Source organism: Lagenorhynchus albirostris, chromosome 4 (genome assembly GCF_949774975.1).
Source record: "Lagenorhynchus albirostris chromosome 4, mLagAlb1.1, whole genome shotgun sequence".
Taxonomy (NCBI): domain Eukaryota; kingdom Metazoa; phylum Chordata; class Mammalia; order Artiodactyla; family Delphinidae; genus Lagenorhynchus; species Lagenorhynchus albirostris.
In genome coordinates, this window is record NC_083098.1 from 82,505,197 (window position 1) to 82,529,385 (window position 24,189).

At 35.9% G+C, this 24,189-nt stretch overlaps 1 protein-coding gene across 6 annotated transcripts in view; it reads right to left on the reverse strand.

Moving 5' to 3' along the window:
* The window catches only part of TMEM33 (transmembrane protein 33), a 35,918-nt gene extending 12,118 nt beyond the window's left edge, over window positions 1-23,800 (reverse strand). For 4 of the 6 annotated variants that reach the window (XR_009540345.1, XM_060148272.1, XM_060148270.1 and 1 more), the window contains exons 1-7: window positions 23,641-23,800; window positions 23,453-23,524; window positions 20,224-20,318; window positions 19,512-19,699; window positions 16,160-16,227; window positions 15,075-15,208; window positions 10,562-10,645 (exon numbers count right to left, since the gene is read on the reverse strand). Coding sequence is in view for 5 of the 6 variants with exons in the window: in XM_060148272.1 (XP_060004255.1) it covers window positions 10,562-10,645; window positions 15,075-15,208; window positions 16,160-16,227; window positions 19,512-19,699; window positions 20,224-20,318; window positions 23,453-23,497 (614 nt within the window). In the remaining variant the exon portion in view is untranslated. Of the gene's footprint in view, window positions 1-695; window positions 6,419-10,561; window positions 10,646-15,074; window positions 15,209-16,159; window positions 16,228-19,511; window positions 19,700-20,223; window positions 20,319-23,452; window positions 23,525-23,640 lie in introns of those variants that run through there. The other 2 variants (XM_060148268.1, XM_060148269.1) reach the window with 2 other exon arrangements.
* Between the last annotated feature and the right edge of the window lie 389 nt (window positions 23,801-24,189).

Below are 24,189 nucleotides of genomic sequence, written 5' to 3' on the forward strand. Positions count from 1 at the left end.
CTCAGGGAACGAGCATTATGAATTAACAATATATGTTCCTAAGAGCCTATACCACTGAATCTTTAGGAAATCAATTCTCCTAACACTCAATTTATTGAGCTATCAAACATTTTTCCCCTTACAAGGACAACTCATTTACGAATTCAATATTTATTCACCTCTCAAAATTGCCTTTATACAACTGATTTCCATAATGCCTCTTAGACTACAATCTCTAAGTGGACAAGGATTTAACTCGCTTCTTCAGTGTTTTGCTTAGTACCAGTTATTAAAATTGCCACACAAAATATCTGCCAACTCTAAACATCTGGAAGGGAAATATATTCCTCTATGTTATCCTGTGTTGATTTATGACTCTGAATATACTGTGTATTGTGAATCATTTTAGGGTTACAAATAATTCAGCCACTAGGCTGTAAATTTCACTAGACAAAGAAGTACAGGAGAGCAAGCAAGTGAACAGCCGAGAGATGCACTACAATTTTTCTTTTCTTTCCAGTTTCACCTTAGCCCACATTTTTTTTTCCAGTTTCATACTAGATCACAAAATTACACCAGTTCTATTGTTTGCGATGAGCTGAAGACAAAAAAAGAAGTTCAAATTCACCTTATTCTAACAATAAGGCAAGGAAGAGCAATGGAAAGCTAAATGCTAAATGTTTTTTTGCAACATAACATTTTCAAATCAGCTTAAATCCAGAGAAAATTTTTTTTATTACGCAATTTGATTTTTACATCAATAAAATCTTAGATATAACAATACAGATGAGGGAACAACAATTTAATTTGTATTGAAATAAATATTAGATATACAAAGCAAATACAGTGAAAAAGGGTCACAATAAATTACAAGTGGAGACATTATTTTGCTCAATCACCAAAGAAAGCCCTTGACACTTCCAATTTCACACCATCAAATTTATCATTCTTGCTGATTTAAGCAGAACACAAAACAAATATGGATCCCAGGGCTTACTTTCACAGGTACCAGCACAGATAATTTAGTATGGTGATTCAATTTGAGAATCAGTAGGGACCAGTAAATCACTGCATAAAAGAAAGAGTGAATGAGGTCCTTTTTCCTTAGTGTCAGCAGGCTAGGATTATTATGTTTATTAGATTTTCTTGAAAGGAGTTCACATTTTCTCAAATATTCAGGAGCAATATTATGTCCCCTCTGAGCCCTACATTAGCATTTATGTGCTTTGATCTTGAATACAGGGGAATGATGAATTTTTCAATTTATTTTATAAATTTATACAGTCTGGATAGTATTGGCCTGAAGAGTATGTAACTCCCCAACCTGTATAATATTAGATATTAAAAATGGATTCAAAAGAAGTTACTAAGAAATGCTGACATACTGTGTATACAGATTTTTTAGTTCAATATATCCCATTATATAGAGCACCAGAAGTAATGCATTTATATATCAAGCAGTTTTTTATGACTCTCTTTCTAATCCTTGTGACCCTTTTACATTTGTTTCAATATATACATATCACAAATGTTATCTGCCCAAGACTTTGCCCATTTGGTCTCAACTTACAGATACATACGCAAGCAAAAATTCATATCAAAAGCATTTGTCTTATTTTAAAGTTACAAAAGAAAATAGTCTAGGTTGGAACTAAACTCTCATGAACCAAGAAAAAAAAATGGTTAGTTTAAAAGTACTGAGCATATCAAAAAAGTAGCTCGGGAAAACTATGATGGAAAAAGTGAAATGATTCTTGGGCCTTTCCTTCCTCTGGAATGTGAGCTAATTTTTAGGTTCCAGCAAAGATACCCAATAATAACTTTTCTCTATCATTTTCTAAGAAAAAGAATCTGTTTTAGACTAAAAAAATACTGTACTTTATCTCTTGTCACATCAACTCAAATTCAGTGCAGGTCAGTTTTCCTATTTGTGCTGCACAACAGGAGAGAGACTACTCTATAGTTAATCCCTCACACAGGGATGTGTTCCTTTCTAAGAACCCTCCCAAATACCACCTCTGAAGATAAACATGTCATAGAGTAATTACTACCAGGAAACCTCCCAAACTTTTAGCAGCTCCTTTCTTATCCTTAGTATCAGATCCAGTCACAACTTTCCACCCAGAATATTATAACAGGCCTGCCCATTACAACAATCTCTGGAAATAACTCCTGGATTTATAAAACGTATATGCCTTTGGTATATTATCTGTTGAGCTACACTATCATATAACCTATGTAGAATTCTCTTAACTCTAGAGAAATTCCAACGAGATGATAAGTGAAACTATCAACAGTTGTCTCTGTAACTCAAACTGAATTTACAAATCTAGGTACCCTTCCTAATATCCAAAAATTTCAATATGCTTTTGTATTATTGTGAAAAGTCTAAATTTTAAGAGATGGAACTAGTTACACCTTGTACACCTACAAAATGACCATGAACAAATTTTAAGTACCATTTTTCTACATACCTGAAATGAAGGAGAAAGAACAATTTTATAATTGATGTGTTTAGGTAATTTAGGCACTTATGAAAACAAAAAAACGCAGAGAGACCATGATCTGAATAACACCAATAATTGTGGCCTATTCTACTATTTACCTAGGAAGCAGATATTAACAGTGTACTTCTTCCAGCTTTTGAACATTTCAATATTTTTAAAATGTACTCATAATAAATGCTTACTAAATATTTACTGAATATTGAATAATTACATATTAAAGAGTCATGGAATTCAGGTCCTTAGTTGTATGCTGACTCAGGATTTAGTGGCATTTAACCTTCCAACATGGCCCGTAAAACAGCTGAGGACTACTTGAGGAAAGAGTGCCACCTACTGCTCATAAACATAACTGTGGTTACTTTCTCCCTTGAGGTTTTCATTACAGAATAAAAATCAGTCTCAATATGGGTGACAGCACTGAGGGTAGCAGATCAAAAGGGGATTTGGGTAGATGGGTGGATGGGAGCTTCAGAACTATATTAATTAAAACAGATTCCTTAGCATTAGATAAGGATCTTTACCACAATCCCTCAAAATTAATTTTATTCTTATCTTATTCTTATCTCAAACTTAAAAAGAACAAAAACTCTCAGTTCTGCTCGTAGCATTATATACACACTTATTTTCCTTTTTCGGATGAATAATATTCATGTCCTAAACTCACAAACCTAAACTGATTTTTGATCCTGATTTTTAGGAGGAAAAGAAGTATTTTGATAGCTTTACAATTCTTAGTTATACAACAGACCATAAATCCTTCACAACTTCTGGTTTAATGTTAAGCATGCCTTGATTTTCCCCGTAAGGGAGGTTCCTAAATAACTAAATTCATTTTCTTTTTTAAAAAAGGTTAGCTTTTGGGCTTCCCTGGTGATGCAGTGGTTCAGAGGCCGCCTGCCCATGCAGGGGATGTGGGTTCGTGCCCCGGTCCAGGAGGATCCCACATGCCGCAGAGCGGCTGGGCCCAGTGAGCCGTGGCCGCCGGGCCTGCACGTCCGGAGCCTGTGCTCCGCAACGGGAGAGGCCGCAGCAGTGAGGGGCTGGCGTTCCGGGGGAAAAAAAAAGGTTAGCTTTTTTTCTTGCTTACTTCTTCTAGGAGCATCTACCTTCGTGAATTTTACGCCAAGATAATTTAAATATTAATTGTTATTTATGAAATTTCTCTTTAGACTGATGTTAGTTAAAATTCATGAGGAATCAAGTATACAAATGGAATATAGAATCTTTGTTAGAAATAAAGTAGATTTTGTTCCACCTGTCCAAGAAGGTTTAATATCTAAAAGTACTAGAAGAACAGCAGCATTATACCACTTCCTAAAGAATTAGATATTCTGGATGTTAAATCAACTTTTTTTTAAACCTGTAAGTAAAAATAAATTCAGCTATGCAGCTATAACTTCTCCTAGTACATTCATTCTATATACTCTATTTCCTTAATTTTAATTTGATAGATATGCAAGTTACCCTATAATTTCAGATGTCAAATTAGCTAGTTGTATGTATTCATACTGCAAAATTCCTAACTACATGTTCATGCTAACTAAACATCTAGTAATGCTCAAATTGTAAGATTTATTTTTTCATGAGTTTAGTAGTATTTTGTTTATAAATCAAGCCTTCCTTTAAAGAACATGAGCATATCAGAAATATAACTCCATTATGTGATAAAAGCATTGACTTTTGAAGCACAGAGGGTTTTAAATTGTAATAGTATTAATGTTATATTCTTTTTGTTAAACATGAATTATTTCCTTTAGGAAAATCCTTTTGACCAATAGTAATTTTCAACATAAAGAGGAAAAACCAAAAACAGAGGCATACTTATAGATCATTCAAAGAAACATCATGGTAGAAACAGAGCACACAAAAAGAAAATTAATAAATGGAAAAACTGGTGAAATGTGAATAAGTTCTGTACCTTAATAGTTAATAGCATTGCTCCAGGGTTAATTTCTTAGTTTTAATAAATGTTGTATAGTTATGGAAGCTGTTAACACAAGGAGAAGCTGAGTAAAGGGTATATAGGAACTCTCTTTACTATTTTTTACAACTCTTCTACAAATCTAAAATTATCTCAAGATTAAAAAAAATTGTAAAAGCAAACAAAAACACCTAGTAACTTAAAAGTATGCCTTCAGCTGCCAAAATTTCTTGATACAATTCAAATTTTTAAAAACGTCATTAGAAATCAATAATATATTGTTTACTTAACCTTATAATTACTTTATTGCTCTAGAAAGTTTAGTTTTTAAAACCATCAGATAGTGATACATAGTGATAGTGAGACTGCCCCACCCCTACAATCAACTGTATACTACGAGGCTTCTCTAACTTAGTAGATAAATATTACAAAATTACAAAAATAGCTGGTGACAGTTGAGCTATCAAGTAGGTATCACATTTCTATAGATCAAAAAGTTGAAAAAGAAAACTGATGTTACTGATAAGTCAGAGTATACTGGAGAAATCCGAGTTACATGCACATAGAAGAAAACTGGTCACAAAAAACCGTTACATTACTCTGTATTTACATTTTGCAAGGTTTTAAACATGTCCAATCATGCAACAATAAAGATCAGAATGAATTTTAAAAAGGAGTTAATGGAAGCTCAACGAACACATTTAACATATTATACAACTCAAATCACAGTTGCATAATACATCCAACCCCCCCAAATACAGCTGTGCGTTACACCACCAAAACGTGTACTATTTCCCCCACAACTCCTCCCCTGGCTCCATTCCCAGGCAATAACCTTTCCTATAAACCTTTCTATTTAACCTTTTAAGTCAGATTTGATGGGTAAGTATGTATAATCTTCATTATTATTTCAGAACAGATACAAAGTTTAATCATGCGCTCAATCTTCAGTTACATTCCTTTCAAAAGGCATCTGAATTGCTGCAACTGTCTATGAAAATCAAGCCTAAGAAACCGAGAAAACTCACAGTCAAGAATCTGATCTAAGTAATTGTATAAACTACAGTAATACTAAAACCTATGTATCCACATTTCTAAAAGAAGGATTTCCTATTTGAGAAATGTTACTCAATGGGTCTGTGAAAGGAAAACTGTCCGACTACTGTATTGCTCTCTGATGTAAAACGCTTAGGTGACCACAAATATTTACCCAATTGGTTAACAAGCTTTCAGTTGGGCCTTTTAAAAAAAAAAATATTCAAAGCCACAGAAGTAATTATGAAAATAAAATTTTGGAAGGTCATAGTATAAGATACATATAGAATTCCTATTATAATGGTACATCTAAAATAAATCTGTCCTAACAAAGCAGCACAAAATCAATTTAAAAGCAATTTGAAATTAAATACAGTGGGAAGTGTTTTTGTTCAAATCATCAACCAAAATTACTGAATGGCAAAAGAATACTGTCTCAAAATATACTGAATTTACATGTTAATGTTACTATAATGAACTCATGCCAGATATAAATTCAGGTTACCAATTAGATGAAAACAAATTTTAGAGCTATTTTTACCAGAGAAATAAATGTACTTCATGATAAAGGCACAGCAGCATCTAAAGAATTTTTGATACATTTATCACAAGATTCAAACTTCCCTAACTATTAACAATACATTACAATAAAGTTTCTCAGAAAGTGTTTAAAAGGCTTGATTTAACATGCCAGGAAAATGATCATTTTTCTTTCGAGATGCATTTATGTAAATTATGTAAATTGCATTGAGGTCAGTTTTACACCTGGAATTAACCATCCATAGCAGAAGTACCAGCAGCTAACAATGCTTATTTATATTATATATAACTTAGCTGGATGTTAAACTATGCAACTGTTGGTGCCAGTCTGCTTATAAAGGCAATGCTCTGGAGACAAAGTCTTCTCACAAACAGTGGGCAAGCAGGTTTCATTATTAGATGTTCAACAACAATCCTCAGTTCATTAAACAAGGTCCTGCAACATAAAACAGTTTTCTTTCAGGAACCCAATGAAAAAGCAACGTAATGCAAGAGCAAATGCTAATGAAGGACTTTCCAACAGCCATTAAAGAATATGAAGTAAAAGTAACCAGGATGCACTGTAGGGAGCATACAAAATAAAATTCCCCAAATCACCTGTTTCCTTTTTTGGGGAAAAAAATCATTTAACAAAAGCATTTAATAAATGGCTCTCTCTGAGGGCTGAGATTAGGGATGATCTGTATCTTCTTTACAGTTGAGTCACATAATTTTCATATTTGACTTAGGCAAATTCAACTAGTTCTAAAAAAGAGACCAAGAAAGTGAAAATTATATAATATGAGCAATCCCACCTACTATTTCCTTAAAAGAACATACTGCCTCTTAGAGCTTTCCTCATCTGAAAAATGGGGCTACGTACTTATTGGAGTCACAGTGAAGTTTAAATGAGACAATACGGAAGATGCTCAATAAATGTTACCTCCCAACTGGATCATTCCATTGATCAAATAAGCTCTTGTTTGCCTTCAGACTAAATCCCACCTCCTCAACATCCCGTGCCTTTTGCAATCTTGTCTCAGTTGAATTTTCCTGCTTCATCTCCTACCACTCTCTGCCATGATGCCCATGTTACGCTGCCTGTGGATCACGACTTTGCCTTAACTGTGTCACTTGCCTACGAAGTACTCTTTATTACATACTGTAATCACACACACATCACACATATTGTACAGGTTAGTAGACACAAAATCATGTATACTGTACTGTAATTTATAAGTGCTTTAAAGAATCATCAAGGATAATTTTGGCTGTTCATATTTTTATGTGCTGACTCATCCTACATAAAGACACAACTTCTACCTTTTTGTATGCTCTGTGTTATTTTTATGGTTAGGAGAAGGCAATAATCTGTTTTTTAAAAGGATGTAATACACTCTCACATAAAAACAGGAAGGAAATTTGGAAAGATGCACATTTATCTAAAAACCTGACCTTCTTCTTGTATCTCCTACCTTTGTGACAGCCGCATTACTCATGACTCTCCAAGGTTCCCAGGCCAGAAACCTGGAGGTCTTCTTTATATTATTCTTCTTCCCTAAGCCCCAAGTTCCAACCCTCCTAAATAGCTTTCAAATTTATCCCTTTTTTACCACTGAATTAGTTCAGGCTCTGGACTTCTCTAACAGTTTCCAAATTGGTCTTTTTGTCCTTTTGGTGAGCCTGAAATCCATCTTCTGGAATAGTATTTCTAAATCAGACCTTATCGTGTTCTCAACCCCTCCACATTACAAACTTCAAATGCTCTTCCTACCTTAGAATAAAGTCCAAACCCTTCCACATGATCTAGTTCCTGTCTCCCTTTCTGGGCACAGATCTTCACTACTTCCCTATATACCTCCTCAACTCAAGTGACAACTACTGGCATGCCAAGCGCATTCAGGCACCCACATGCCAGAACTCAGACTTCAAAAGGCTTGGCCTTCTATTACCACCTCCTCCGTGAATTCTCATCTGTCTCCCTCTGCACTGTGTGCCTTCACAGCACCTTCATCATCATACTGACTTATGTAGCTATGTAATTCACTCAGCTCTAAGTCCCTAGAACGCAGGTATTTCAATCCCACACTAAACTTGTTATCATCAACACACAATCACTGTCTTCAGAATAAATGAGGCTAATGAATCAAGTTAGAGGGCATCCTGAAAACACTCTAGTTAAACCCCTTCAGGTTACCGATGAGGCATGCCTCGTTCTCGTATTCATGGTTCTATCCCTGGCATAAACAACAGCACTTTCAGTGGTGATGAAAATGTCTGTTTGTCCAATGCAGCGGCCATCAGCCACGCATGGCTTCTGAGCACTTAACAATATGGTTAGTGTTGACTCAGGAACTGAGTTTTAAATTTTATGAATTTTAATTAATTTAAATTTAAATGGTCAATGTGGCTAGTGGCTGTTCTATTAGCACAGCTCTGCACAATCTACACTAGACATGAACAAAGGACTCATACGGCTAACTTGAGAATAAATATCGTGATAAGTGAACATGGTACAAACTGGCTATATAGACTGTCTCATAACCCTTAACAAAAAAAAAGTATAGTGTAGAAAATGTAGTTTTATAGCCTGCTTATCAATATTTATAAGCCCAAATATTTTTCGTTACCTTTCCACTGTTTTGATTAAAATGTGTACTAATGCGAGATGTTTATTAGCACATATTTGGGTTATCTTATAGCACTGCTATCCTTTCTTTTCTATTCCACTGAATACTTCTACATTTTTATAGGTAATGATATGATTTAAGGATATGTGGAGAAAACAGGAGTAGAGAAGAAGAGGATATAAAGAAGCAGAGAAAAACAAATCTACTGATGAAAACTGGATGCCAGTGTAGGGAACCAGAATATGATGTCTAAAATGAATACAAGAACCAGAAAGAAAAAGGGAAAAACTCATGGAATCAAGTAAAATTAAAGGTTTATTTTTGACTAGGAACTCATTAAGAACCTATGTCTAAAGAAAATAAGCTCTATTTTAGGAAGTACTGTGAAAAAGACATTGTTTGTGAGAACATAAAAACCCCTTCAAAGGAGAATAAGAAGCATAAAAAAAGGAAAATAAACTATTAAGAACCTAATAGAATCTAAGCACTTTTAAAAACACTACTTCATTTCACCTCCAGAAGGAGGTTTTTCTCTCTGTCAGTGAAGAAATTAAAATTTAAGTAATTCGCCTGAAGTCGTAATGATGGACCTGGCAAATGATGGACCAGCATTCAAATTCAGTTTTTACTTTGCTTGTGAAAATATAATAGAGATCATGCTAACACACTCACTGGATTTCTGGCTGAATTCTACTACATGATGAATTTATTTTAAACGTGAAAACAAAAACTATGTTAACATTAGTATCTGAGTAACATATTTAAGAAGCTATTAAAAACAGCTATTCAGGGACTTCCCTGGTGGCACAGTGGTTAAAGAATCCGCCTGCCAATGCAGGGGACATGGATTTGAGCCCTGGTCCGGGAAGATCCCACATGCCGCAGAGCAACTAAGCCCGTGTGCCACAACTACTGAGCACGCGCTCTAGAGCCTGTGAGCCACAACTATTGAGCCCACGCGCCTAGAGTCCGTGCTCTGCAAGAGAAGCCACCATGATGAAAAGCCCACCAAAATAAATAAATAAATATATTTTTAAAAAAAGAAAAGCTATTCATTTTTGTTTTCTTCTAATTTTTGAGATCAGAAGGCACAATTTATTGTACATTAATTTAAGCCTCCGTTCCTCAATATTATGATAATTTACTAAAGTATTTCTCTGTTTCATTTTTCCACTCCAAACAATTCTGCACAGGCTATCAGAAAACTATTATGATCATGTCAAAACTATCATTCCTATACATCCAAAAAGTAAGTTCCAAACTTCTTACCCTGAAACTCAAGAAGTTTTATGATATGACTCCAATATACCTTTTAAATCTTTGCTCCAAGCACTCACCATTCAGAATTTCCCTTATAGTCAAATAGGTCTACTCAATGCCCCTTAAACTCTGCTTTTATCTTCTTGCCTCTGAACTTGTTCTGTTTTCCTACCTAAAATGCTTTTCCTTATTCTGTCTATTCAAAGGCTTTAATCCTTCTAGAACAAATTAAAATCTCTATTTTGTGAAACTTTCCTGGGCTCTTCTCTCTTCTGGCTCAATGATCTCTCCCCTGTTGTGGACTATAGTACCGATATAGTAGAATAAACATGACAATTCATCATAGATTGACACGTGAATACCATATCCTAAACTACTGCTTCCTTTCTTATTATTTGACATGTGTTTTTTGTTTCTTCAACTAGGAAAGTGCCTTGAGAGTGGGACTTATGTCCTACACATTTTAAAACTCCTTAAGCTTTAGCACTGTTTTAGAAGTGGTCAAGAAAAGTCTAGTCTTAGTGTCTGAAAAGAAGTACAACCACCTCCTCATCAATCCTAGGTAGTTCTAAGGCCAAAACTTAAATTCACAAAAACACTGCTTGCTTCTAAATTCTAATATAAAAGTTAAACAACTCTTAAAGTTACAAATACTGTATTTCACAATACTCTTAATAAATAAAACTGGTTTAAACTAGTCACCAGCTTACCGACAATATGGATTTCTTCGAGAGGAGTATCGAAGAGTAAGGAATCTATAGTATATAAAAGGCTGGAGCAAACTTCCTTGACCACTGAAATAAACAAATACAAGGGCAATAAATACACATCATCAATTCATATGTACACTCTCAAAATTTAAAGGCAATTTAATTGGAGAATGTGTGTGTCTTCATTCATCAAATGGTCACAGTATTATCTATCATATCTAAATCCAAGTTATTCATGTATTTATGTAGGTATTACTTTTTTAAATTTTTAAAAGCTTTTAAATAAACCAGCAAATACTAAATAAATGCTTCAACAATTACCACTAATAACTGATAATAAAGTTTTAAAACTTTATAAGATATTTAAAACGAAAAGTAATTTATTTTATATAAGCAAATAAGAAAACTAATAAAAGCACACAGGGTCACTAGTAAATTTACATAGCCTACACTATTTTTCTTCATTTAAAAAACAATGACAATACCTCAACAGTCATATATATGTTTATGAAATTCTAAGTCTGGAATACTTTCCTAGGAAAAACTATCTTAAGATATTCACTAAAATAACTACAGATAAAATGCAGCAACAAACTAACATGGATAGTTAGGTAGCAGGGCTAAGTAAATCGTATGTTTGATGGACCTGGTATGCAACTACTTAAAATCTTGACTATGAAAACTACACAGTAACTCTGAAGAAAGCAGAATATAAAGCTATACATATTACTACAACTATATTTTAAAACTTTTTTGGGGAATAAATGCACTAAGATGCTAAATATGGTTTGTTTTTTAGGTTAATTTTTTTTAGTCCCACCCCTCACCCCCCACCCCTTTTTTATTTTTGGCCGCACCATGAGGCTTGCGGGATCTTAGTTCCCCAAACAGGGATCAAACCTGGGCCCCTGCAGTGGAAGCGTGGAGTCCCAACCACTGGACCGCCAGGGAATTCCCTTTTTTAGCCTTTTTTTCCCTAAACTATGTGATATTACTGTCATAATAAAAAATTTACATGATTACAAACTTATAACTAAATGTAATATCCACCTTCCCCAATAAATCATATAAAACTTTAACTCTTTAAATTGAGAAATTCACATATTACAGAAAACGTTAAGTAGAAAAGAATATTCAATGAAAAACAAATTTTCCATCAGCCAAGTTAGTTCCTTCCTCAAAGTCATAGCATCCTTCCAGAAATTTACATAAACAAGTGTACATAATGACTAACACACAGTGCTCATTTTGTAATGCACTGAATCCATTTAACTCTAGGAGGGAAGTGGTATTATCATTCTGATTTTAAAGATGAAGAAACTGAGGCAGAAAGAAATATACATGTCTTTAAACACACACACCCCAAAATATAAATGGGGAATACCCTACACAGTTCTCAACCACTTTTAAACTTATTATATCTTGGAGATCATCCCCTATCACAACACATAAATTACCTCATTCTTTTCACAGCTTCAAATATTCCATCTTATGCATGTACTATTATGTAACAAGCTCTCTACTAATGAATAAAACTACAACGATCATCCTTTTACTTGTCTTTGCACATGTGTGTGTGTATATGTAAGATAAACTCATACACTACATGTATAAGAAAACTCATAGAATGTTCACTTTTAAATACAGAGCTTTATGCATTACTGCTACAAGTTTAACTTAATAAAGCCTTCTAATATCAGACTGTGTTTCTATCATGAAAGGTAGCATTTAAGGAATAATGACTTAAAATTGTTTTTAATTTTACAGTTTGCGTTGTAGTCAAGTGACACACTTGAAACATGAATAGCTTTTCTTATTAGGGATAGAATAAAACTTTATTACTTAATTTTAATTTTTTAGAATAACAAAGTGATTCCCCTATTTAAATATTTTTGGTAAATTCTCATTTCCTTTACAATCTTAAAAATTAAAATCAACTTGTACATAATAAGTGTTTAAATAAAAGATTAAGTAGCACAATTGACTTAATATACCAGTATAGTCAAAACTTGGTGCTCCAACAAAAAATTCACTGCAGTTCCAAAAATGAGGCTTTTTTTTTTGTGGGGGAGGGCTGTGTTGGGTCTTCACTGCTGTGCACAGGCTTTCTCTAGTTGCAGCGAGCGGGGCTACTCTTCGTTGTGGTGTGTGGGCTTTTAAGTTGTGGCTCACGGGCTCTAGAGTGCAGGCTCAGTAGCTGTGGTGCACGGGCTTAGCTGCTCCGCGGCCCGTGGGATCTTCCCACACCAGGGATCAAACCTGTGTCCCCTGCATTGGCAGGCAGAGTCTTAACCACTGCACCACCAGGGAAGTCCCAAAAATGAGGTTTTTGTTTAAGTGTGCCTGGCATCTCAGCATTTCATTATAATTCTCTTAAGCTTACCTAAAAGGAGAACAAATTATTTTGTTTATTAACCAGAATGTGGCGGTTTCAGATATAGTCACCAATTACCTCCACATAAAGAGTTAGTTTTGGTAGCTACATTTTAACTTTCACCCAGGTACATGAAACAAATCACAGAACCTCATGTGACTCAAGACCAGATGACCCAAGAAAAAGAAAAATGAGCAAGAAAGTAAGAGGGCAAAAGGTTCCTTTTACCAATTAAAATGTTTAAGTGTATGATCAGGATCACAAAAAAGAGATGAACTAACTTCTAGGGTGAAAATTTCAGAGTGGAATAATCGACAAATACAGTTGCATCAAATTCTATACCCAACATTCATGGTACGTTACAACTAGAAGGAGTTTTGGCAATTACTTATTTCAACTACTACTAATTTTTTAAGTGTAGAAAATCAAGGCCCAGAAGGCTAAGTTAGTGGTCAAATCAACTAGAATCCAGCTCCCAAACACCCAATAAGAAGTCTTCCCATTGTATCATTCCAGGACCCTATTTAGATTATATTATCTAGTTTTGAACCCCACAACTTAAGCAACATGTGGTGATCCTGGAGTTTTCAGAGAAAGATGTTATTTATAAGAATGGTACAGATGCATTTATGAGGAAATCTAGAAAACTCTATTACCAGCTTAAAGAAAGACTGCTAAAGAAAGGAGTTAACTGTCAGGTATATAAAAACCTAACTAGTTAACCAAGGCAATGAACATTAAAATGAAATATTTCATAGACAAAAACAAGTTTGTTACCAATTAATGAGATTATGGAAAACAGGTAATACAGACCTATTAGAGGACAATTTGGTATGGTCTATTAAATATAAAATGCACCTAGCTTAGACTCAGCAAAAGTACAGACTCGCACAAAAGTATAAGCAGACAGGTAAAAAAAATGTTTACTGCATCAACATTTGGAAAAGTAAAAATCTGGAAACAAATGGCCATCAACAGGGGAATGGGTAATAAAATATAGCATAATAATATGATGGAACACTATACAGCCATTAAGTGAAACAAACCAGAAATATGAATGTCATATAAATAGGTCATGAAAACATACTGTATGAACGAAAAAAGCAAGATGCAGACAACTGATGCCTTTGATATAAAATAAAAACTAAACAAAGGGACTTCCCAGGTGGCGCAGTGCTTAAGAATCCACCTGCCAATGCAGGGGACATGGGTTTGAGCCCTGATCCAGGAAAATCCCACATGCCACGGAGCAACTAAGCCTGTGTGCCACAACTACTGAGCCCACATGCTGCAACTACTGAAGCCTGCACACCTAGAGCCCGTGCTCTGCAACAAAAGAAGCCACCGCAATGAGAAGCCAGCACACCACAACAAAGAGTAGCCCCCGCTCGCCTCAACTAGAGGAAGCCTGCGCACAGCAACGAAGACCCAATGCAGCCAAAAATAAAATAAATTTATTAAAAAAAACCCAAAAGGGCTTCCCTGGTGGTGCAGTGGTTGAGAGTCTGCCTGCCGATGCAGGGGACACGGGTTCGTGCCCCGGTCCGGGAGGATCCCACATGCCGCGGAGCGGCTGGGCCCGTGAGCCATGGCCTCTGAGCCTGCGTGTCCGGAGCCTGTGCTCCGCAACGGGAGAGGCCACAACAGTGAGAGGCCCGTGTACCACAAAAAAAAAAAAAAAAAGGAAGGCTTTCTTTATTCATGCATTCCTTCTATAATTAACATACGAACAAAATATGGAGGTGGTAGTAAGCAACTAATAATACCAGACCTTAATTTTTCAGATTTTTCTCTAGTATGGGAAAAATCATCTCAATAATGTTAGAATGGACTAAACTAGCCTTCCTAAGATTCTTTCAAAAGTAGTTATTCTGAAATTAATTTTCAAAATGTTAAATGATAAATCACAAGGAATAATAAAGAAGACAAATGCCTAGGTTTATCATAGTAAACTACAGGAGTTTACTATCCTCTCAGGTTCTCTACTATCATCTGAAAAGATGATTGCTAAAATCCATCTTAAGCTCTGAATCTCAGTATGTACTTCAACACATGTAAGCAGGATAAAATTTGAGTTGATACATTTATTATGTTCACTTAGACACCAGCCTCCTAAAATAAGTATATTTTTATTCTTACCTAAAAAGCATAAAAACTGTAGCAGGCATCAAGAATATTTCATTACAAGCAATGAATTTCAGAATATTCTGTTGATTAGTGCTTAATTTATCCAAGAGAGATCTCAGCAGAGGTAAACTATTTGAACCCTTTGCCTAAAACATAAGAAAACAAACATTAGAAATAACAAAAGAATTTTCGATCACTCAATTATTTTCTTTCTTTAGATAAATTGCATATCCAATACACAATACAACCAAAAGACAATTATTTGAAAATGATGATATAAAAATGTACAAATTATTTAGGGACAACAGTTAACGTATTTTCCTGCTTTATTGTATTTTCTATATTTGTAGAGTTAAATAGAGAAACAACTTCAATAAAAGTCCTTTTCATTCATAGACACTTTATCTTCCTTATTTCAAGAAAAGTGGTGGTTATTTCTCTCCAACCATAACAAAACCTGGCTACCCAGAAATACAGTTAAAGTATCTGTGACTCCTTAGTTGATTAAAGGTAGAAATTACAGAGTCCAATTACTGCTGTGATCCAAGAGCTATAGGGATAAATAAGGCGGCCAACACAAGGCACAATTCTGGATATTTTAATTCAAATTTCAGTGCACATGCAGTCAATCTGCCTGGCACACTGCAGTTATTAGGCTTAATGATCCAACCCAGTAATAAGAAAAAAATTCTAGGAAAGTAGCAGTACTGAACGTCAGTGTAAAAGAAATTTGGTACACTCTACACACACGGTATGTTAAAATTACTGACAGAACAAGAGATCTCTGACAACTTATCAAATCAAAAATATATGATTTTTTTTTAAATAAAAAGATCTATTTCAAACTTCAGAAATTACTCCAGGAACTGGGGGGTAAACTTGAATACAACCCCTTATCTACAAAATGTACTATTTTATCGAAACTTAAACAGTAAAAAATACCAAAACTTTCAAATCACGAATTTAGAGCAAGTTTGTACGGAATACAGGACCTTTTTGTGACAAATGCCCAAATGTCTTAAAACTCAAATTTGTGTTAACTATCTGTAAATCCAGGAGTCAAAAACAAAAAACAAAGCCAGCACAATTTTACTTACATCAAGGACCTTTTTCGTGTATGTGGCAGCATGAAGTAAAGAAAATAGCAAGACTGGGAAAATACTCACTGAAGAAAATAATTAAGGAAAACATTAAAAATTCATCAAGCACTTTGCAAAACAGGCTATGTATTATGTTCAAATATACAGATCTAAAATGGCATCTGCTAAAATGAGTTCAGTGATGGCTTTTGGTCTACTGATACACTTTATAAAATGAAGGTTTTTTTAATCTGTAAAGAAGAAAGTCAACTTGCATTTTTTAAACCTCATAGTTCTTTTTATGAAGAAAATAGTGAAAAAAGCTTTTTCACCTATTCCTATTGGATAAAATATTGCGAACATTGGCTAAATTAAGTTGAAATCTAGGCCATCTCAAAGCGTTAAGTAATACAGCTTTTAACCCTACAATGGTCATCCTGGACAGAATAACTTAGCCTTCAAATACCAAAATAGTCTTTTGTACTGCTTTCATCAACTCAGTTGCTTAGGAAAGAGTATAGAGTAAGTGGTTTAAAGAGTAGTTCTCAAATTTTCCTCAACTAAAGATGTTTAATTCTTTCTTTCCTACAAGGACCCCATTATTTTGAGATACTGTTCCAATCAAGCTTTTACAGTTAATGTGTTCTCAATTTGTACAAATAAAAAAGACAGTGTATATTTGGTTTTGTATATAGTCAATTGCGTCTCATCAGTTTAATTACAGATGTGAGCAAAGAATCCTTATATTTGAGTTTCACTGTTTGGCTTTATGTCATACATAAAATATACAATTTTCATTCAGCTTTCTGAAAAATGGAAATTGCTCAAAAGACTTTACACCAATTTCTGCTAGGTTGATAACAAAAAAACCCCACTTGGCCAAGTTATTTCCATGAAATGATATAGACAGTTAATTATGAAGGGCAAAAATACTTGTCCTAAAAATAGTAGCAATTTCTAAGAAATAAACCATTATATTTTTCTACACCAACTGAAAGCTTGGTGTGAGGGAAATGACCACTACAGCATAACCTGAGTATCAAATTCATTATAACCACAACTCATCATTTAAGACCCAAAGGTTCCTAAGTTCCAGGTGGCTAGTAAACAATGACCTATAGCCAAGTATTATAAAAATCCTAACTCTCTAATATAAATGTTCTCCAATTAATATCCTCACTAATTCTCCTGTGCCATTCATAAAATTTAAGTAAAATGCCAATCTCCTGAGTAGAGATCATACACACACAGACACACACACACACACACAGACACACACACACACACACACACAGAGTTTTACACTTTTAACAGAATCCTTAATTCAGAGTCAAGATATCTGGGTTTCACTCTTGGCTCTGACACTAACTTCATTTCCCTAGGCCAAGTTCCATCTTCTGTCATATGAATTTGCAGCGATCAAACCTAGGGATTTCTAATGAGTCTTACATCTCTAACATTCTATAGTTCACAAATCCTTGATAAGAGATTCATAACCTTAGCATTCATTGTTACATTTAAACTATTTAGAAAACACAAGGGGTGAAGAGTGTACAATAGAAAAAGGACAATACAACATCTTTCTAAGAGCAAAGATCACAACATGACTTTGGGATCACCTTTATAAACATAATACCCAACTACTTTAGCAATCAGATTAGTATTTCTTGCCAATTAATAGTTTGTTATTCCCACTGCATACTCCCCGCTCCCCTCCCTGTAAGAATTCAAAGAACATTAAATCCTTAATCTCCAACATTCCCTAGAGATGGCCTAGCAAATAACTAATTGCATAGACAAGGCAGAGAGGTTGTCTTCACTGTCATGAGTCATTTGGCACCGTCTCAGGATTCACTCAATAAAACTGTCCCAGAGGTCAGTATTGATGTATTCAATTTGCTCTACATTAATTATCTAGAAAACACAGCTTCTATCATTTGTTTTTCTTTTCAAAGAAATTTTAAGCTAGTAAGGGCAGAAATATGAACCTCTATATAATTTCCCATTATATCTCAGAAAAGCAAGAATTTTAATATTGGTGATTATAAAGGACCTCAATGAATGTGGCTGACAAAAGCAGGTCAACACGATGATATGCCAAACAAACGTGCTTATCATTTACAGTTGTAGTACAACAATTACCTAGTGAGTTTTACCTACATTACTCACTTGCCAATGTGATGCCAGGCAAGTTACTTTAAACTCTTTGAGTCTCACTAGCCTTATCAATAATATAATGCTCACCATAATTTTTTTCAGAGTGTTGCAAGGATTAAGTATGTCAAGTCTGTATATACTGGCAAAATAGGTGTTCAAAAAAATGTCACTTTCCTCCTATTCTCTTTTCCTTAAAACTTATAAACAATCTATTTAAAATTTGATACTTCATGAACATAGAAAATATTATCTAAATAGGCAGTATTTAGTGTTAGAGATATATTTTATAGTGCTTTCCATTATGTACAATTGTATCATAATTATTCAAGAACACTTAAGAACAGTACTTTTGAAAGTACAGAATACTCCTCTGAGGGATGATTCATAGGGGGGCAGGGGTGGGGGGGTGGACAACCTATTAAAATGATTAAGTTTAGGGAACACTGATAACTCTTAGGTCTCACAATGCACACTACCATATCAAAGGTCCTACAGTAAAGAAATCTATTTAACAATGTTTAACCTATTGCTTCCCAAACATACCAAACTGCAGAATCCCTTCCCCTCCTTTTTAAGAATACCTACTTTTATCCCACAACATATTTTTGAAATGTATAAACATACAAATTCCAAATGAGTTATTTAATTCTCATTGGCTCCAGAGAGTATCCATGTGTCCTTATATTCTACTCTATCCATAGTAAATACTAATTTCTATTTATCTTATTAATTATCCCATTCTCAGCTTAAGTAAGTTATTTCTTGATTAATTTCCATTTGTTTCTAGCTCACTGGGAGTTGAAAGAAAGAGCTGATGACTTCTCTTTTCTTAAGGCAAGGCATCTGGGCATTTTCCCAAAGAATGTGTGAATTAAATGAAAGAAACATATATTAAAATAAGTCCTCCATAGGCTTGTGCTTTGAATCTGAATTTTTAAATACCCATTGCTAATAAAGAGGCTTACAAGAGGCAAGATCAAAGATACAAAGTTTAAAATTCCCAATCAGCTCTTCAAAATTTGGACTTCACATTTCAGAGTCAGAAATTCTTACACTTAATGTATCTTCATTCAAATGAAGCGCCAACAAACCAACCAACCCAGGCTTCACGGAACACCCTCATTGCTGAATCCTTCCTGTAGCAAAAAATAATAAGAAGAGATCTCCTATACTCAGTAGGCAATTTCACTGTCAAAAAGGTACAAAAGGATACTTGTAACAGGGTAGGAATTGACAAAGATGAGTGAATACAACAGGTAGTGGCAGCTGTCCTCTAACAAAGCCTGGGCCAGGAATGCTCTGCTTAACTGGAAGTGTGGTAATCTTTGGTGCAGTCTCAGAGCACTAGTCAGAGCATTTGCCAGCAAAGCACGTTGGTAAAAGCTTGCTGCTTCATGCAACCTGCAAATTACCAGGGGAGAGGTTATCATGAGATGTAAACAACTACTGTGTCTCTTCCTCCTTTGTGAATTGCATCATAATTGCACAATACCTAAATTTATTACTTCTCAATAGAAAAAAAAATTGCTTGACCCTACTATACCTTTTTAGAAGCATCACTTTATATATATACCCAACTGAATTTTTATTTATTTCTTTTGAAGCATAGTTGATGTACAATACCCCACTGAATTTTATAAAGCAGTCATTCTTCCTTTTAACAATCAAAAATGCAAAAAACCATGAACTTATCTCATCCCCACATCCATTTTCTCTCAATTTTCAATGTGATGTTACTTTTCACAAAGCACATGATATAAAATATACCTCCAGTTGGTATTACTAGAATATTAGTGCCTTAAGGATGAGACCTGTGTCTTAGTTGTCCCTGAACCCCTTGCAGTTTAACAAGTATGACACCTAAAAGGTATTCCAGAAAAAGTGAACAAGTGAATACCAAAGGCAGAAACATGTATAATACATACCCAAGAAGAGGCAGAACAAACAAAGCAGAGCAGTAAACTGTGAACAAGCGAGAAAGCCACATTGCCGTGTCCAGTTTATTGGCCATCAAGAATTGCTGAATGTAAAAAGAAAAATACTGTAGTAAATTAAGCTTGCAAATTATGTTTTTAAGGATGAATATTATGTAGTTTTATTCCTATTCAAAATGTCTCAATGCCCCTGTAGCAATTTTTTTTTAAGATCATTAAGTGTAAACTCTTAGGGCAACTGTTTCATGTATATGCTCAGTAACAAAGCCAAACTCCCTATCGTTTTTTTTTTTATAAGTTTGTCTGTTTGTGGTGGCTTCGCTGCTGTGAAGCATGGGCTCTAGGTGCACAGGCTTCAGTAGTTGTGGCACGTGGGCTCAGTAGTTGTGACTCGTGGGCTCTAGAGCGCAGGCTCAGTAGTTGTGGCGCACAGGCTTAGTTGCTCCGCGGCATGTGGGATCTTCCAGCGCCAGAGCTCGAACCTGTGTCCCCTGCGCTGGCAGGCAGATTCTGAACCACTGCGCCACCAGGGAAGTCCCCTCCTTATAGTTTTGATATGGAAAGGATAGGAAGTACTTAAATAGAAAAATACCAGTTGACATTAAAAAAAAAAGACTAATTAGGCAAGAAAAATTTAACTACAATTGTCTGTATTCCTTCAACACTTGTAATACTGGCTTCACCTACTTTAAAAGAACATTAAATAAGAATTAATTGCTCTCAAGAGAACCATAATGCTTATTCTTAGGAAAAAATCTCAAATTCAAACAGGCAAGTCTCAGGTCTGAGTAAAAAGGCATCACACAAAGCCAATTTGGACTATATCAGCCTTACAAAGGAGAAATGTAAAACCATGGTAATAGTCACTTAGCCTCTGGATGATTTGCCAACGTACACACAAAAGCCTGGCATACTGTAGGGGCTCAAAATATGGCTGTCAGGTGTTAATGGCACGTGACATTGTGCCATTATTCTCACCTCCGATTTTATGACTTTCTTCATCCTCTTGAAGCTCCCTGACAAGTCTTAGCCTGGTTTCTGCGGCCCTGGATTAAACTTCCATATATCACTTTCTTCTCCATTTTTTCCTCATTCTATCTTTTCTTTTGCTTCATTTTGCCAACAGATGTGTCCATCATCACGAATGCAATAACTTAAAATCAGTTTTCTCATTCAAACTATATTGTGTATTCAAATTCTAAAGTGGCTTTTACATTTTTTGATAGAACCTACACAAACAATTTTTACATCAAGACCCAATACAAACATATGTGAGTATATAAAATAAACAAAAATCTCACAAAAACAATATTTATCTTTACTATGTGTGATAAATTTTGGTATTTTGTATTCTATTTAATGTTTTATAAACAGTGTTTCCATGAAAAGGATTTCAAATCTCACTAATTGGTCTTAACCTGGAGTCTTAAACACTGCTCAGAGCAATCTAACTTATTTATCATTTGAAAGAAGATATAAAAAAAGTTTTGGGGAAAAATGCAAGTATCTTTTAAAATTCAAGGATGCTTTTTATTTAATTTTATTGCATGCTTTCAAACAGTATGCAGGTAATTTCAGGTATATGCCTCCACTTTATTCTACCCAATCCTACTACTGTTACTCTTCTAAATTTAAATGATCACCAGTAGTCAAGTGGAAGGATGAATCCAGCTTACAATGCTCAGTTTCTCTACAAATATTCAGATTCTACGTGATAGTTTGAAATTTAATTTTAGAACATTTTCTTTAAAACCTATTTGTTTACGGTGTTCATTTGGTGATAAATCACTAAACTGTGCATTTCATCTTGTACACTTTTATGCATGTGCATTTTACTACACAATTTAAAAAAGGTTTAAAAAAGCGTATTGGTTTACATTTTAAGAGTGAACTGACTGACCATGTTACAAATAATTCAGGCAAAAAATATAATGCATCTTTGGGTGAAAAAACTATTGAGGTGAAAAATTATTCACACAATCTTACAGTATCATGACATAGAACACTTTTTATTTATAAAGGGAAACAAGTTATCTTTACAACAGAAACTCTGGTGGACACCACCTTAACCAAACGATCAAACTTATCTCCAATGATGAGATAAATCAACATAAAATGTTTCCTGATATATATAATGCCCTGAGAAGAACGGAATATCACTTATTTAATATTCCTACCAAAATGTTTAACCTGAACCTAGTCATCTGTAGGGGGAGGGGGGGTGGGAATCAGACAACTCCAATTTGAGAAGCGTTCTGCAAAACAACAGGTCTCAACTCTCGAAAGACAAAAATGGGAGGAGGACAAGGAAACTGTTCCAGACTAAAAGGGACCAAAGGCCAGGAAACACAATGCACACTTCCTGATTGAGTCTGGATAAGGAGGAAGAAGCTTTAAATGACAACTGAGGAAATCTGAATATAAATTGTGTATTAGGTTGATAACACGTATCAACGTTAAATTTCCCAAATTTAACTGCAAAAATTGCTGTGATAACTGCACTGTGGTCACGTAGAAGAATACTGAAGTACTTATGGGTTAATGATCATGATGTAAGCAACTCTCAAATGGTTCAGCAAAATTAAGGGAAGAAAAAAAGAAAAAGTGTGCATATAAACAGACGTTGCAAATGTCTGAAAAGAAAAAAGTCACTCGGCTCAGTTCACATACTTAGTGTTTAAAATCAGAGAACAATTATGCTTCTGGTACAAGAAACTAGTAAGCAGCAGGCCTGCAACTTAAAAATAAAAAAGTTACAAAAGCATAGTAACATTTCTCTTCGTAAAACGACGAAAGGAAAAGAGAACGACCGCTCCCCTCTTTCTGCTTAAAAACGGGCACAACGGTTCTGGGCCAACACGCGTGTGCGGAACAAGGCGTGTGTCACGCCTCGACCTCAGGTGGCATCTTCAACCTTAGGACACAGGACAGGGACCGAGGGGTGGGAAGAAGCAAGAAGGCTCAATTTCCGCAGCATACAGGTGGGCATGCAGGTGAGCACCACCTGCTCCAGGCCGGCCTGGTGTCGCTTCAGAAACAGAAACCTGTAGCTCCCTCTAACGTCTTCGCTCACGATCGGCCCTCTCCCCACCCCCACCCGCACCAGTAATCCCAGTCCTCAAAGCAAGGAGCCTCTGCAACGCCTCGGACCCGACTTCCAACACTTCCTGCTCCTTCCTAACTTGCAAATCAAGCCACACGGCCCTGCCCGGTCACTTACCACTGCGCCCGCCCCTCGGGGGCCGTTCGGGGCCGTATCCGCCATGGGGGTCTCACACACGCGTCTGGGACGCTGCAATCGGAAAGGGAAAAGAGCGAAGGAAGGTCAGCGCCGGGTCCGCGACTCCGGGAACTGGCTTTCCTGCTCCCGGCGGGAGCTTCCGAGCCTCCTCAGAGCAAAGGACTCGCCGCTTCAGTGCAACGGACTGTCCCACGGGTACCCGCAGCGGCCAGGAAATACCTGTCCGGCACCGCCAAGAGCAAAGCTGGGTTTCTAGAAAGAGCGGAGAGAAGGCGGAGCTTCGGAACAAGGCCCTACAGGGCCGAGGTAAGGCCGCCGGCTCCAGGTTATTGCCGAACCCGGAGGTGCTCCTTTCACTTCCGTGGGGAAGAGGCGGTGACGCAGAGGGGAAACCCGCAGCGGTGCCCTGAGGCATGACGGGAAGTGTCGTTTTTCTGGCTTCGGCTTTCCGTGTCGTGCACGCCAGTTGCACTGTAAGCTAAGAAGCGGGGCTGGCCAAGCAGCTTTTGTCTCATCGTTACAGCTCAAAGATGGTCCTCCCTGCCCATGGCAAACCACGAAGGCTCTCTACTCCCTGATATAGAAGCCTCAGAAATGTCTTCTTTGCTGTTTTGTTCCAGGGGCTCGCAAGGCCCTGTGGTGCTACTTCTAACATTAGTTCTTTCAGCAAGCACTTCCTGAGGCCTGCTGTGTGACAGGCTCCATACTTGGCAAGG